The sequence below is a fragment of the Hydra vulgaris genome, chromosome 08, assembly GCF_038396675.1.
Source record: "Hydra vulgaris chromosome 08, alternate assembly HydraT2T_AEP".
In the NCBI taxonomy this organism is placed as follows: domain Eukaryota; kingdom Metazoa; phylum Cnidaria; class Hydrozoa; order Anthoathecata; family Hydridae; genus Hydra; species Hydra vulgaris.
This window is the reverse complement of record NC_088927.1, coordinates 33456577-33471332: the sequence shown is the minus strand read 5'-3', so window position 1 is coordinate 33471332 and position 14756 is coordinate 33456577. Positions and strand designations below refer to the sequence as shown.

The 14756-nt window shown below is 25.2% G+C and overlaps 2 protein-coding genes across 2 annotated transcripts; both read right to left on the bottom strand.

Moving 5' to 3' along the window:
• Positions 1-253: 253 nt before the first annotated feature.
• LOC136083773 (evolutionarily conserved signaling intermediate in Toll pathway, mitochondrial-like) lies at positions 254-8066 on the bottom strand. The gene is made up of 3 exons (XM_065803478.1): positions 6238-8066; positions 2036-2279; positions 254-763 (listed from the first exon to the last, which is right to left on the bottom strand). The coding sequence occupies exons 1-3, from the start codon at positions 7033-7035 to the stop codon at positions 591-593; spliced, it is 1215 nt and encodes a 404-aa protein (XP_065659550.1). The 5' UTR covers positions 7036-8066; the 3' UTR covers positions 254-590.
• A 1223-nt stretch (positions 8067-9289) lies between these two features.
• On the bottom strand, positions 9290-10348 carry LOC100201699 (NADH-cytochrome b5 reductase 3). Its single transcript, XM_065803479.1, has one exon. The coding sequence runs from the start codon at positions 10241-10243 to the stop codon at positions 9344-9346; it is 900 nt and encodes a 299-aa protein (XP_065659551.1). The 5' UTR covers positions 10244-10348; the 3' UTR covers positions 9290-9343.
• Between the last annotated feature and the right edge of the window lie 4408 nt (positions 10349-14756).

Genomic DNA, 14756 nt, shown 5'->3' with positions numbered 1-14756 from the left:
AACAGTAAATTGGTTATATTAAGTGACAAATAATTCTAATTAACAGTTGAAGTGTCTTATAAAAACTGATAAAAATTAAAAAAATACGATACGTTAACTTTAGAAAACAGTATTTTCTAATAGATTTTAGCTTATATTTAATCACTTACCAGTATTATTTATACCTTATTTTTGATTTTGGGTTATCTAAAAGTAACACCATGCACTAATAAAACACACACATATAAATATTACTTTATAAATTTAAAATAAATTTTAAATTAAATATAGAAATATAAATATTATATTTTCATTCATCGATAGCAAAAAATTTACAATTTTTTTTTAAACTTAGTTAAAATGCGTTTACCAAAAACATTTGCCAGCTGAGTACTAACCGCTAAATGCACATAAAAAACGTTTTTCAGCTGTGTACTAACCGCTAAAATACACTTTAAAAAATTTAAAGTTTTGAATTTGGATGCTTCTAAATATCCATTTAAAAGCATCCAAAGTCCAATTTTTTATTTGAAAATAATTTTTAAAACTCTCGTTTAACTTTTTGATGTAGCTTTTTAAATTTGTCAAAAAATAAATGTAAAACATATTATTTAATTTTTAGTCAAACTTAATGTAGATTCCACCTGATCACGCATATATTCGTTTATATTAAAGACTATATTACACTGTCTCAATACAGAGTTACTGTTTTGAAGGTGTGAAATCCAGCGTTGCAATGTTTCCTGGAAGGGTTTACTTGCAAAGCATATGGCAAGAATAACACCTAAAAAGAACCATAAAAAGTATTAGCAAATACAAATAAATATTACTAAACTATAAAGTCTAAAATAAAAATGTCTATCTAAATAAAATAATGTAAATCATGAGATCTCTTAGTGTTTGGAAATAATGACCATGTAAAAATAGAAGCATTAATTCTCTCATTATGATTATTATCATTCAAAAGCAAAAAAAAAAAAGGTACTTGGACAAATACAGATCAATTTTATAAAATCGGAAAGAAATAATTAACATACTATTCAAGACTTGCAAACAAAAATGGATAGCATTAATAACATTAAAATATGAAATTTTGCAATTAGCAAAAAATAATAGATGTAAAGTTCTAGATAATTCTAATTTTTTTACAGATTAAATTGATGTCTAATGAAAAATATATTTTTGTAAAAGTAGATCTTAAATAAATTTTAAATAAAGATTAAATAAATCTTTAAAAATTAAAACCAACTTTTTTTTAAGGCAACAAAATGTTTCTCTGAACTCCAAAAACCTCACTCCTATTATTTAAACAGATTAAACAACTGTAAACTTTATGATATAAAGATTTTATAACTACAGTCACTGCTACCTTATTACAGTCGATAGGCAACAGAACCACTGCTAATGAATACAACTGGCACTTAGCACAGAAAGATTTGAAAACAAACTTTTAAAAAATACATTTGGGGGCATCCATAAATACGTGCGCAGTAAAACTACTGATTTAGGAACCCTCCCGCAACTGTATGCTTTCAACAACCTCCGCACTCCCTCTCCTTTATTACAAAATCAACCCTCTCCCCAACGCATTTATTTTCAAAACATAAAAAACAAAAAAAGCTAATATGATATATCTATGATACATAACATAGTATTGATTTTTTAAACTCGTGAAATTATGTTTAAAAAAAAAAAAAGAAACCAAGTTTTCTTCAACTTGCTTTTTTCAACAAACCCTTTGTACACTTCTGTACACTTTTGAGAACCCCTCCGCCCATAACTGCATGTGTACTTTATGAAAAACCCCTCATAAAACATCACATCAACAGGCCTAACATTCCATTTCTGTTTTTGAATTCTTAGTGAGAACCAATCAAAAGTTTAAGAAATAATACAAAGTTAAAGTTTATTTAGTTTAAAAATAATTTATAGTAAATAGTATTACAATTATTGTTAACACTGAAGAAATATATCGGTAATTAAAAGAATTGATGAATGAGTATAGTTATCTCAAATAATTAAATTTAAATTATAGTTTTTCAGTATTAAACCATACCTTCTCTTTCCTCGTCAGGATCAACCTTAGTCCATTCAAATGTTTTTAAATCACCCTGGCCAGTCTTCAAAACAAAATAATTCTCTTTTTTATGATTGATCCAGATGTGTGTAGGACCTTCAACATATAATGTCTTTTCACTTGAACATAATTTAACATATTGACGTTGTTTAAATGTTTGAGAGCTAATGATAAAGTGTTCATAATTTACAACATCATTTTCATCTTGATAGCCAGGAGAAAGCTAATAAAAATAATAACACTTATTTACTAACATTAAAACCTATTTAACTAAGCTTTGTTAAGATCAGTGTTCAGGCCTCAGCAGGAAGCGAGAGCTTTAACTCTTGCCACCGGCTGTTATTTTAAAAAGAATTATCATTGTAACTAAGATGAAAAACGCAAATTCCTGCATTCTTTTACAATAACAAAATATAAAACATTTTTTATAAGCAGTAAAATTTTTACAGCTTTTTGTTTATCAAATTTTTTACTAAATAAGTTATGTCATTAATAAATAATAGCTAGTGTGAAAACTCAAAAACGCTCGTCTAAAGAATTTTTTTTGCTAGAGAAAGTGTTTATTAATGTATAGTTTCAAACCAATAACTTTTTTTCATCCTGTTATAAAAAGGCTTTTGATTAACTGTTTATAAAAGCTTTGGCATATAAAACATGGATGAGGCCAATAAAAAATAATATTGTAGAGACCCTTACTAGTACAATAATGGTCCTCATTTTCTGAAATACTGCTCAGTTCATTTGTGTTTGGTACTAAAATATGTGCGTGTGTGTTTATATATATATATATATATATATATATATATATATATATATACATATATATACATATATATATATATATATATATATATATATATATATATATATATATATATATATATATATATATATATATATATATATATATATATATATCACTGGATATACTCAATGGCAACAAAACGTGCTAAAAAAACGTGCTATAAGGTAACAGTTGTGTTAAGGCAACTATTTGTCATCACCTTTGAGTTTCTCAATTTTAATGACTTTTTGCTTGCGCATTATAAACGAAACTTTACCTAGCTTTAGGTATCTATTTAAATCATTTAAAAAATAAATTTTGCGTCAAACTAAAATTTTTTATGGGAGATATGGATAAATGCAGTTTTGAGAGTGTTTATTGCATAAAACCGCAAACTTGCATACAAATGCCATATAGTGACAGTTTATACTTTTGATAGCTTTTAAATGATTTTATAAGTATATATTACTACTTTTATGATTAAAAACAATAATTTTGGAGTTAGTCAACTATATTTAATTATTTTCCAATGCACGACTAAAAAATAAAGATTTTTATTTCACTCTTAAAAACTCTTACTTATTAAGGCGAAACAAAACTTTGTTTTTACTACATTATGTAAGACTTATGTCTTATTAACTTAAAAACATTCCTTTTGCTAACATCTGTTGAGGTTAGTATTATTTCATTATATAGAACACATTTAGAGGGTGAGAGCAGATATTAAAAAAAAAATTGTTTTAAGGACCACCCTAATATATATATATATATATATATATATATATATATATATATATATATATATATATATATATATATATATATATATATATATATATATATATATATATATATATACCAGGGGTGTACACTTTGACTTACAAGGGTGCGCAAAGGTGATTCAAAGTAATTAGTTTGTTAATTTTGGTCGCCCGCCTATTTTTTGAGTTACCCATCGCTATTCTTTATAACAATTTTCGCATTCTATGTTCTCGCATATCCTAGTTATTTTTCATTACCCCAGCCAGGACAACTCAGAAAATGCTTGGTTTCAGTTGCGCGTTTAAAATCACTGTTATGGAAACATAGTAATATATTATAATAATTTCTTTAAGGAATGTGAAACCACTGATGCGACATATAATTTGACTTTAAAACCTCATGCAACATACAATTTGATTTTAAACCTCAAAAAACGTGTTAAACTTGAGTAAAACTGTCTGTAATATACATGCATTTTTGGTTTATGCTTGGATTGTGACATTTAGATGTCTATACAGGTTTCAATTTCAAAAAAGAAACTAGATGTGCTAGATATAAGTAATATTGTAAACTATTGATAAAATTCACCTATCTACTTTCAGATAAAACTAGCCAATATATATGCCATTAGGTTTTTCACTTGAATATTTTATTTTACAAAATAAGCGCTCTTTTTTACAACAACAAAGTATTGACAAATATGAAAAAAACAATTTACATATACTTTAAAACCCATTTTGAAAGTATTTTCGAGTATTGGCTTGTAATTATATTTAATTTTTTAAGCAGTCTAAAATTAAATTTAAAAACTAATTTAACAAAAACTATTAACAGAATCTAAATTCGGTATTTGAAAAAGATTAGATTCTCTTACAATTTATTTCTTAAACAATCTGTTATTTGACAGTCTTTTGTTTGTTTATCACAATTTATTTATCTATTTTAATTTTTACATATTTACTGTAATATTTTTAATAAAGATTATAAACAATTTATAGATTTATCAGTAACCAATAAGATATTTTTTAACGTAACTTATGTTCATAAATGTGTTACATCAAAAGAACTTTTAAATACATATGTAAAAAGAATTCTGTTAAACAAAAGCATTTCATTTTATAAAAAAGTGTAATCTAAGATGGAGAGACTTATACTTTACGAAATTAAATAGTTAGCTGACAATAAGAAAAAAACTTCTTTTATAAAAGTTGCAAAACTATTGTACATTCATTTAATACTAAATTTTACATTCAACGTTTTACTATTTTACATTCTTTCAAAATTAAATTAAAATTTTTAAAATCATATTTTATTTAAAATAAATTTTTTTTTAAAACAATTTGTTTCTTCAAAAAATTCTCAGTTGCGGTTAAATACTTTTTTTTACGACTTAATATTTTCTGAATAAACATCACATAAACAAAATTAAAAGATAATTTAATATTCCAAAAAAGAGTTTTCTGCTAACTGAACACTTTCGACATTCACATTTTACAAAAAATTTTCTCACCTGACTGAACGCTTTCGACATTTATGAAAAGTGCGAGTTGAGTAACGCTTCTTAACAAGGGCTGTCAAAGCATTATTTTTTGGCAAATTTAATTCTATAACTTTACCTCTAAATCCTTAAATAAAATTTGTAAAAACAAAAGAAAAGAAAAATTGTATTTTAGTTTAAACGAAAACAAATTTTTAGTTTTTAATTTAGGAAGTATTTTATTAGATACGTTTAAACACTTGTATAATTTTCTTATGTTCTAATTAATAAAAGAAAATGCAAAAAACTTTGACACTGTGACTATAAAAAAATAATTTTATAATCATTTTAGATTTAGTTACATTTCTTTTTATGGAATTCTTGCTATAAAAAAAATAAATAAAACTGCTAATAAAAGTCAATAGTCACCCTTTTGGTCGACTTTATTAAAGGAATACTTTTAGTTGCCCTTCACAAATTTTGGTCGCCTGGTATCAACGGGCAACTATGAGTGTACTGCATAATATACTCTGTATAAATATATAAACTAGTAGAAAATAGTCTATCAAATTTTTTTCATTTTAAACAGCGTTACATCAAAAAGACCCATCAGAAAAGCATTTTAAATGAGTCTTTGAGGAAACACTGTGTAAAATGAAAAAAATTTGATAGGTGGATTTCTACTAATTTATCTTTGCTCTGTTCTTTTAACATTGAGCACTCTATTTTGTCAAATAGATATTACAATTAATAGTAACATAGATGTATTAATTGTATATGTGTGTGTGTATATATATATATATATATATATATGTATATATATATATATATATATATATATATATATATATATATATATATATATATATATATATTAATATATATATATATATATAAATATATATATATATATATATATTAATATATATATATATATTAATATATATATATATATATATATATATATATATATATATATATATATATATATATATATATATATATATATATTTACATATATACATATACATGTTAAAATTGTATTAATGCTTGAACATTTTAAAAATTTTAAACTATTTTTAAACATTAAAGATAACAATTAAAAAAGGTAAAAGTATTTGTTTTATTAACAAAAACAATTCAAAAAGATTAGAATACCTCAATAACTTGTGTTCCTTTATTATTTCCAAGAATTCGATCTATTGCTGCTTTTATTACATTCAGTCTATCTTTATAAACTTCTTCTGGCAATTTGTAAGGATTAATATCTTTTGTTTCATAAAACCAAAAATACATATTATATATCTTTTTCAATGGAAAGCTAGCTCTTCCAAAAATCTCAAAAACAAGATCATGTAATTCTAAAGTTGGACTAACTCTATGCTCTTCCATTTTTGACAAGATATCAAGAGCCAAATGCATCTGTGGATGAGGTTTAGGCCATACAGCATCTAGTAAAGTTTTATTATTAAACCTGTCTCTTGGAAACACATCAAATAACTTTTGATAAACTTCAACCTCTTTACCTAGACCATATGGTTCTATAAACTTTAAGGCAGTAGCTATAAAATCAATATGGCCATGGCGAACTTTATTTTTATTAATCCATTGGTCAACTGCTTTTATAAAGCCATCTTTGTTAGGTTGAGATTCAAGATAATGTTTCAAAAAAGCTGAGTTTTGACTGGCTGAATTTAAATGTTTAACAGTAATTCCTCTAGTAGAAGTCAGATCTACTACAGGCATAGGTTTGCTTTTGGTTTTATTAGTCATGTTTACTTCTTTCAAAAGCTCACTAAATTCTATTTTTTCCATATTATACTTTTCTTTGTATATCACAGATGTAAGGTGTAAAGCTCTTACTTGAGAAGCCAAAGAGGAATACTTTAATGTTTTAAAAATTGATTGATAGTGTGTCATTTTTAAAAAACTAAAAACATATAGCAAAAACAACATGCTACATATAAATAAAAACAGTTGTAAAAAGTACTTATTGACCTTTTTACACTTTTGCTGATTTAGATGAGCAGTATCCTATTATTAAGTTTTAAAATTTCAACTTAAACCAAACAGATTTTTCAGTAAAAAAAGAGAAAAAAAATTTTTAAATCAAAGTTCTTTATATCTAGATAATACCCCTCAAACCTAAACCATGTACAATAGAGTGAAAAATTAGAAATCATCAGAATAGTATAAGTTTTACTGATTTCTCATTTTAAAAGCATGTTAAGGTTTTAAAAATATAAGTAAAAAAAAGGTTCAAGCTTAAGCACACAAAGCTTAAGCACACAAAGCTTAAGCGCACAAACACACACAAAATAATAGAATACAAAAACTAGTAGTTCTTTTTAACTATTTGTTAAATTAATAAACAATTAAAAAAACATTTTTAATTCTGACACAAAAATTGTTATGTAGGGTGGGTTGGGGTAATATGGATAGAATTTTATATATATATTTTTTTAATAGAAATTTTTTTTTAGTTAATTACCACCATAAAAACTTTTGTTATTTTTCTTTACATTCAGGGTGTATACAATAAAATCACAATGAGTAGAACATAAATATATTTTCAATAACTAACTTACTAATCCTTTTTTAACAACACCTTTCATAAATCCATATTACCCCACTGGTGGGGTAATACGGATACTCATAATACATTTGATACATATCACACTTATTGCTTTTCATGAATTTAAAAGGTTAAACTATATTGGTTATGACTAGCAGTTTTCTTTTTCTGACTGATACAGTCTTCTTTTTAGTTTTGCTCTTCTCTTTTTCTTGCAACCTTGCGACAACATCTTGAGCTGTTAAAACTCTGCCCTTTTTGGCAAGAAGACTTTGATACATTGTATACTGACTCCTCTTCCTTAACAAGCTATATGACAGTCATTAATTTGCTGTGACTGTATGTGCCATTAGTCTTGCACTGATATTTTATTTCAGGCATGATAGTTTATTTCAGTCTTATTATTTTATCTAAAATATTATAAAATTAACTTTAATTATATAAAATGTAAAATTTAATTATAAAGTAAAATACGGTAATAAAATAAAATGAGGAATATAAAAATAAAATATGAAATATTTAAATGGGAATTAAAATATTACCCTAGCCATCCAAAGAAAACAAATTCGAACTATGATCCTAATGTAAATAGTTCAGTAACATTAGATAAAACTATTATATGTTACTATTATATGTCATACAGCTTATGATTGTGTAACAAAATTCTATAATGTTAAAAGAATTTTATATATTTTATATATGTTCATTTTACCCTACTATCATTTTACCTGTATATCCATTTTAACCCATTTTAGATTTTTGTTTATTTATCAATATGGGTTGGAGAACTTATAAATTAAATTTTACATGTTGTTACATGATGGTCGAACTAATAAATTTACATCATTATTCTTGGATAAGTAATATTACTGAAATCTGCAGACAAAAGTTTTGAAATGTAATATTTTTTTCAAAACAAAATGTTTTACATTTTAACTATTCATGTAAATCAAATAAAAACATGCTAAAAAAAGAAGCTAATTATGTCTATAAATTGTTGGTAATTTTCAGGTTTTAGCATTATGTATAGATAACTTACTCCATGCATACTTATTGAATATATCCATATTACCCCAACAATCCATATTACCCCACCCTACTCTATTTAGTTTATAACTTAATCATCTTAGTTTATAACTAAATCAAAAAGTGTGTGAAAATTTATAAGTAAAATCAAAAAATAGTATGTAATTGATGCAAAAAAATAACTTTAAAAATGATCAGACCTAAAAGATTTTTGAAAATAAATTTGTCTGACTTCAAATAATAAAAAATTTCAAAATCTAAATCAATATAATACCAGGTCTAAATTAGTATAATATAAAGTCTATTTAAATTAGTATAATACCAGGCAAGTCTATCTAAATAATGCTATAAATTGTAACATATAAACAATTTTATCAATACTATTGATATAGATAAAATTTTAACACCAACTAGATTATTTATAACTCATCAATTTATAATATAATAATAGTGATGCATATATTTCAAAATTAAAGTTGAAAATATTTTTTTAAGCAATTGAAAAAAATAATTTAGAACTAAAAAAAGATAAAACAACTATGGCCTAACAGACCTTAACTTTTTTTAAATATCCTGGTTTCAAACAAAACATCTGAAAACTACAACTAATTATATCATTCATTGTATATTAGTGTATTTGGCAAAACAATACAATTTTGTTAATCAAAAAGAAAAATACTGATTTTCATTGTAACCGAGCTTCACTAGATTTGGTATACATGCATAATTAATCATAGGAGGGGGTCCACACATCAAAATAACTGACTCATCAGAACTTGTTGGCATATGTTCACTTATCATTTTTTCAGTAATAAAACCAACTCCATACATCCATCCACTAGCTGGACGATCCAAAGTATACCAAAGTGAGAACTGATCTTTATGATCATGCAGAATCTGTTCCAACTCATTACGTAATAATATATCTTCTTCAGTTTGGTTGGCAAATATAAGGTATACCTTTGTACGATCTTTAGAATTCTTAAAAATGGCTCTTATAACTTGCAGCATTGGGGTAATTCCAGTACCACCAGCTATTAATCCAAGATTTCTACACTTCATTGTACGAGTAGGCTTTTTTGGTTCTTCAACTTTAAATTCTCCACATCCTATATAAGATAGATATCCTGATGGTCCCCGCACATCAATAGTATCACCAATTTTCATATTTTCAAGATATTGAGTCATTTTCCCACCATCGGGAAATTTTGGGTGTACATTTTTGAAATATACTTTAATTACAAGATCAAAATATCCTAATTCATCATCGGATGTAACTGGAGTATAAGGACGAACAACAAGTTTTTCATCAATTTTCGCTGATAAATACATGTGTTTTCCTATAGGCAGACCTAAAACATGTTCTGGAGATTGTAGTGCAAAACGAAATCGTCTTGTGTCATGGTTTATAATTTGTTTTTCGATTAATTTGAATGGTTGCTTTTTTTCTCGATCAAGAGCAATAAGTGTTTTTTTACTTTTATTGATCCATAAAAAATAAAACACACCCGCAGTAATTCCAACGATAGACAGTGATAGCAAGAATTGCTTGTTTTGATCCATATTTTAAAGAATATTTTTATTTATCCTCAGTCTTGAGTTATGCTCGAGACATTATTCCATTGTTGCGCATGGCTAGCCTCAAAATTTAGGGCGGTTTTCCGGTTTCGGAATAAAATTTTTTTGTCTTTCCGCGGAACTGTAAGAAAAAATTTTTTCTTTTTTTTTTACGCAATAAGCTATTATTTATTTGACTAATTAAAAAAAAAACTTTACAATAGCAAAGCTAAGAGAAGTGTTTCTCAGCAACGTCACTTGAGGCCATGGTTAATACCTAAGGGGCCCCGGGACGACGTTTCACTAGTGGGCATGACTTGTGCCATGCCCTCTAGTGACACGTAGACGTGCTCCCTTACGTTTTTTTAAGGCCTTTTTTATATATAAAAATTTCAAGATATAGAGGACTTTTTTTAAAAACTGACAACTGTGTCTTTTCATTTTAATGCTGGCCTTTTCGGCCCTGGAGGGCCTAATGAAAAAAACGCAAGTTTGACAGAACTGCTCATGCTTTTTTTTATTTTATTTATTTATTTAGCCGTACAAATATTTACAAGTTCCGCGTTTTATAATATATATATAAATGGCAAGGACGAGAAGAAAACAGGTTTGCCTTTTCACCAAGTCCCTTGTTTATTCTAGACATTTATATAAATACGTTGTAAATAAAATTAAAATTGAGAGAAAAAAGCAAAATGTTTCAAAGAAGTTTATATAAAATGCAAAATAGTTTAATAGAGTCTTTCGAAGTTATTTTTAATACAAGTTAAGGAAGTAATTTAATCTCAATAACATAAGGTTAACTTACGGTCATGCAATGCTATATATATTCAAATTTCAAAGTTGTTCATTAAAAAAAAAAATTTAAAAATTCATTCAAGAAAACAAAAACCAACAGCAACAAAAAACAAAAACAAAAAAAACATGAAAATATGAAAACATAAAAGTTAATTTACAATCAAAAGATACTATATATATAAAAGATACTATATGTATATAAAAGATACTATATATATATAAAAGATAATATATATATATATATATATATATATATATATATATATATATATATATATATATATATATATATATATATATATATATATATATATATATATATATATATATATATATATATATATATTCTGAAGAATCTACTGATGGTGAAACATTATGTTGAAGATAAAAGATAGATAAGTGTTTTTACTAATTTATATATATATATATATATAAATTAGTAAAAACACTTATCTATCTTTTATCTATATTTATATATATATATAAAGTTTTTACTATATTTATATATATATATATATATATATATATATATATATATATATATATATATATATATATATATATATATATATATACAGTAGTGGCCAAAAAATTAAGGCATATCATAAAAAATAACTCAAAATTTGCAGTGTAAATTTTTATTGAATAAACACAATAGAAAATGTAAAACAAATGAAAAAAAATAGATAAAAATTATCAAATATTGTTAATATTCAATAAAATAATAGTTATAGCACCAAATTATAGCAATAGTACAGTTTAAATAACTTGAATGTTATAATTCAATACTTTGTCGGATGTCCCTTATTAACAACCACAGCTTGTATTCTTCTTGGGATTCAATGTACTAATGTTTTACAAAATTCTCGAGTGATTTCATTAGTCCACACTTCTTTAACTTTTTGAAGATGTCCTTCAGATTTTGGCTGATGTGCTGTAACTTTCTGCTTCATTATATTCCAGCAGTTCTCGATAACATTAAGATCGGGTGAACTTAATTCAATTTTATCATCAGTAAACCACTTCTTAACTGTTTTAACTGTATGACAAGGTGCTGAATCTTGCTGGAAAATGCTGGTTTTAGTAATTTACATATGCAGTTTCACTTTATCTTTCAATACACTTAGATAATTTTGTGCATTGACTTTTTCACCTTTTTTAAAGATGTGCGACCCGCATCGGTCTTGCGCTATGATTGCTCCCCATACCATGACTAAAGGAGGATGTTTTACTGTTTTTATGGTATACTTTGGATTCAAGCGTTCTCCCACAGGTCTTCTAACATAGTTATAGCCCGTGCTTCTAATCTGTTGAAACGTACTTTCGTCTGTAAACATTACGCGTTCCCACCATTCCGGTGTCTTGTCTTTTAAACTCTTACAAAATTTAATCCTAGCTTGAAATTGAGATGGAGTTAATAAAGGTTTTTTAGCTGGTCTTCTTGCAACTAGACCAAAGTCATAGCACAACCTTCTTCTAATTGTTCTCGAACTGATAGTAAGTCCTCTTTCAATAGCAAGTTGTGATAACCTTGCAGATGTTGTGTGGGGCTCACTATTAACAACATTCTTTAAAAAACGGTCTTCTCGTGATGTACTCACACATTTTCTACCATAATTTTTGCGATTTGAATAGTCTTGAACACACGTAAAGCATTTTGCACGGCACATCTTGATATTTTTAATTGTTTTGCTATACTACTTTGAGAATAGCCCTCCGAAAATAGTGCATTTATTTTACCTTTAACAAAGTTATTAATCACGCTTTTTACCCATTATATCACAACTATGGCAACCTGACGGTGTAAAATAAATCAAAATATCTTCAAAAATCAAAATATAATAAAAAAATTATTTGTATCCAAGGTAATAAATAAACAATAAGTTAAAAAAGTTTAAAAAACGTAACCTGCCTTAATTTTTTGGCCACTACTGTATATATATATATATATATATATATATATATATATATATATATATATATATATATATATATATATATATATATATATATATATATATATATATATATATATATATATATGTAAACTAATTTAAAATATCAGATAATACGAATTCTCTCAATACTAAATGGTTTACTTGAAATTTTCGCCGGATCATGCCGGTGCCTATAATCCAGCGAAAATTTCAAAAAAATTGTTTAATATTGAGAGAATTCGTATTATTTGATGTTTTAAATTAGTTTATATATATATATATATATATATATATATATATATATATATATATATATATGTATACACACACATATATATATAAATTAGTAAAAACATTTATCTATCTTTTATCTTCAACATAATGTTTCACCATCAGTAGGTTCATCAGGAAGCATAATATATATATATACATATATATATATACATATATATATATATATATATATATATATATATATATATATATATATATATATATATATATGTATATATATGTATATACATACACACACATATACATACATACATATATATATACACATGTATGTACATATGTATATATATATATATATATATATATATGCATACATGCCCATATACACATATACATATATAAATACATGTGTACATAAATGCTGTAAATCTATATAATTACTTTTTCATAATGTAATTGAATGTAATGTATATAATTACAGACTTTAGGCCTTTCCAGACAAACAAAGTATGCACTAATAGATAATTTTCAAACATAATATTTTTATAGGTTTAAAACAATTTTCTGTTTGTTCATTATTTAAAAGTAATAGTTTTTCAAGAGTTCAAGTGTTTTGATATCATTACTAATTATCTTATTACATACATTAGGCCCTCTAATAGTTATTGAGAACTTGGTTGACTCATATATAGGTTTGAGTTGAACAAAGTTGTTACTTGAATATTTAGTCATGTATTTGTGTTGAATTTTATTAAATAATGGTTAGAAGATTTTTGGTATTGTATTATTATTAGTTTTATACATAAAAATTAGCAGATGGTATATATTCATTTGGTACAAATTTAATATTTCTAGATTGTTCAACAATGGTCATTCTAGACCATTGTTGAACAATGGTCTAGAATGTGAGAGACGTGCATTTGATAATAATCTAATTGCATGTTTTTGTTTGCTAAATAGCTTTTTTGTTTTCGTTGTATTGATACTACACCAAGCAATGTTTGCATAATTAAGATAGGAATGAATAAGTAGGTAATATATGTATTTCAAACATGATTGATCTAAGTATGGTTTTGCTTTATAGAGTAATCCGATATTTTTAGAAATTTTGTTTTCAGTCATGTTTATGTGGTCTTTCCAATTTATGTTTTCATCTAGAATTACACCAAGAAGTTTCATTGAACAGTCTATTTTTACGATGTATTTTCCAATAATAAGTTTTGGAAGTGCAAGAGGGATTTTATCTTTTTTATGGAGGCGATGAAAAATAGTATATTTAGTTTTAGTTAAATTAATGTAAATTTATTCATATTTCGGTTAGTTTTAGAAGTTCAATGTTGACCGTTTTAAATAATGTTGTTATATCACTGTGAGAATAAAAAAATTCATCAGCAAATAAAATAGAATCTAGAATATTAGAAGCTTTGGTTAATGTATTAATATAGATTAAAAATAAAAGTGGTTCTAATATAGATCCTTGAGGAACGCTGCAAGTAATTGACATATTGTTAATTTTTTCATTGCCGAATGAAATATATTGTTTTCTATTA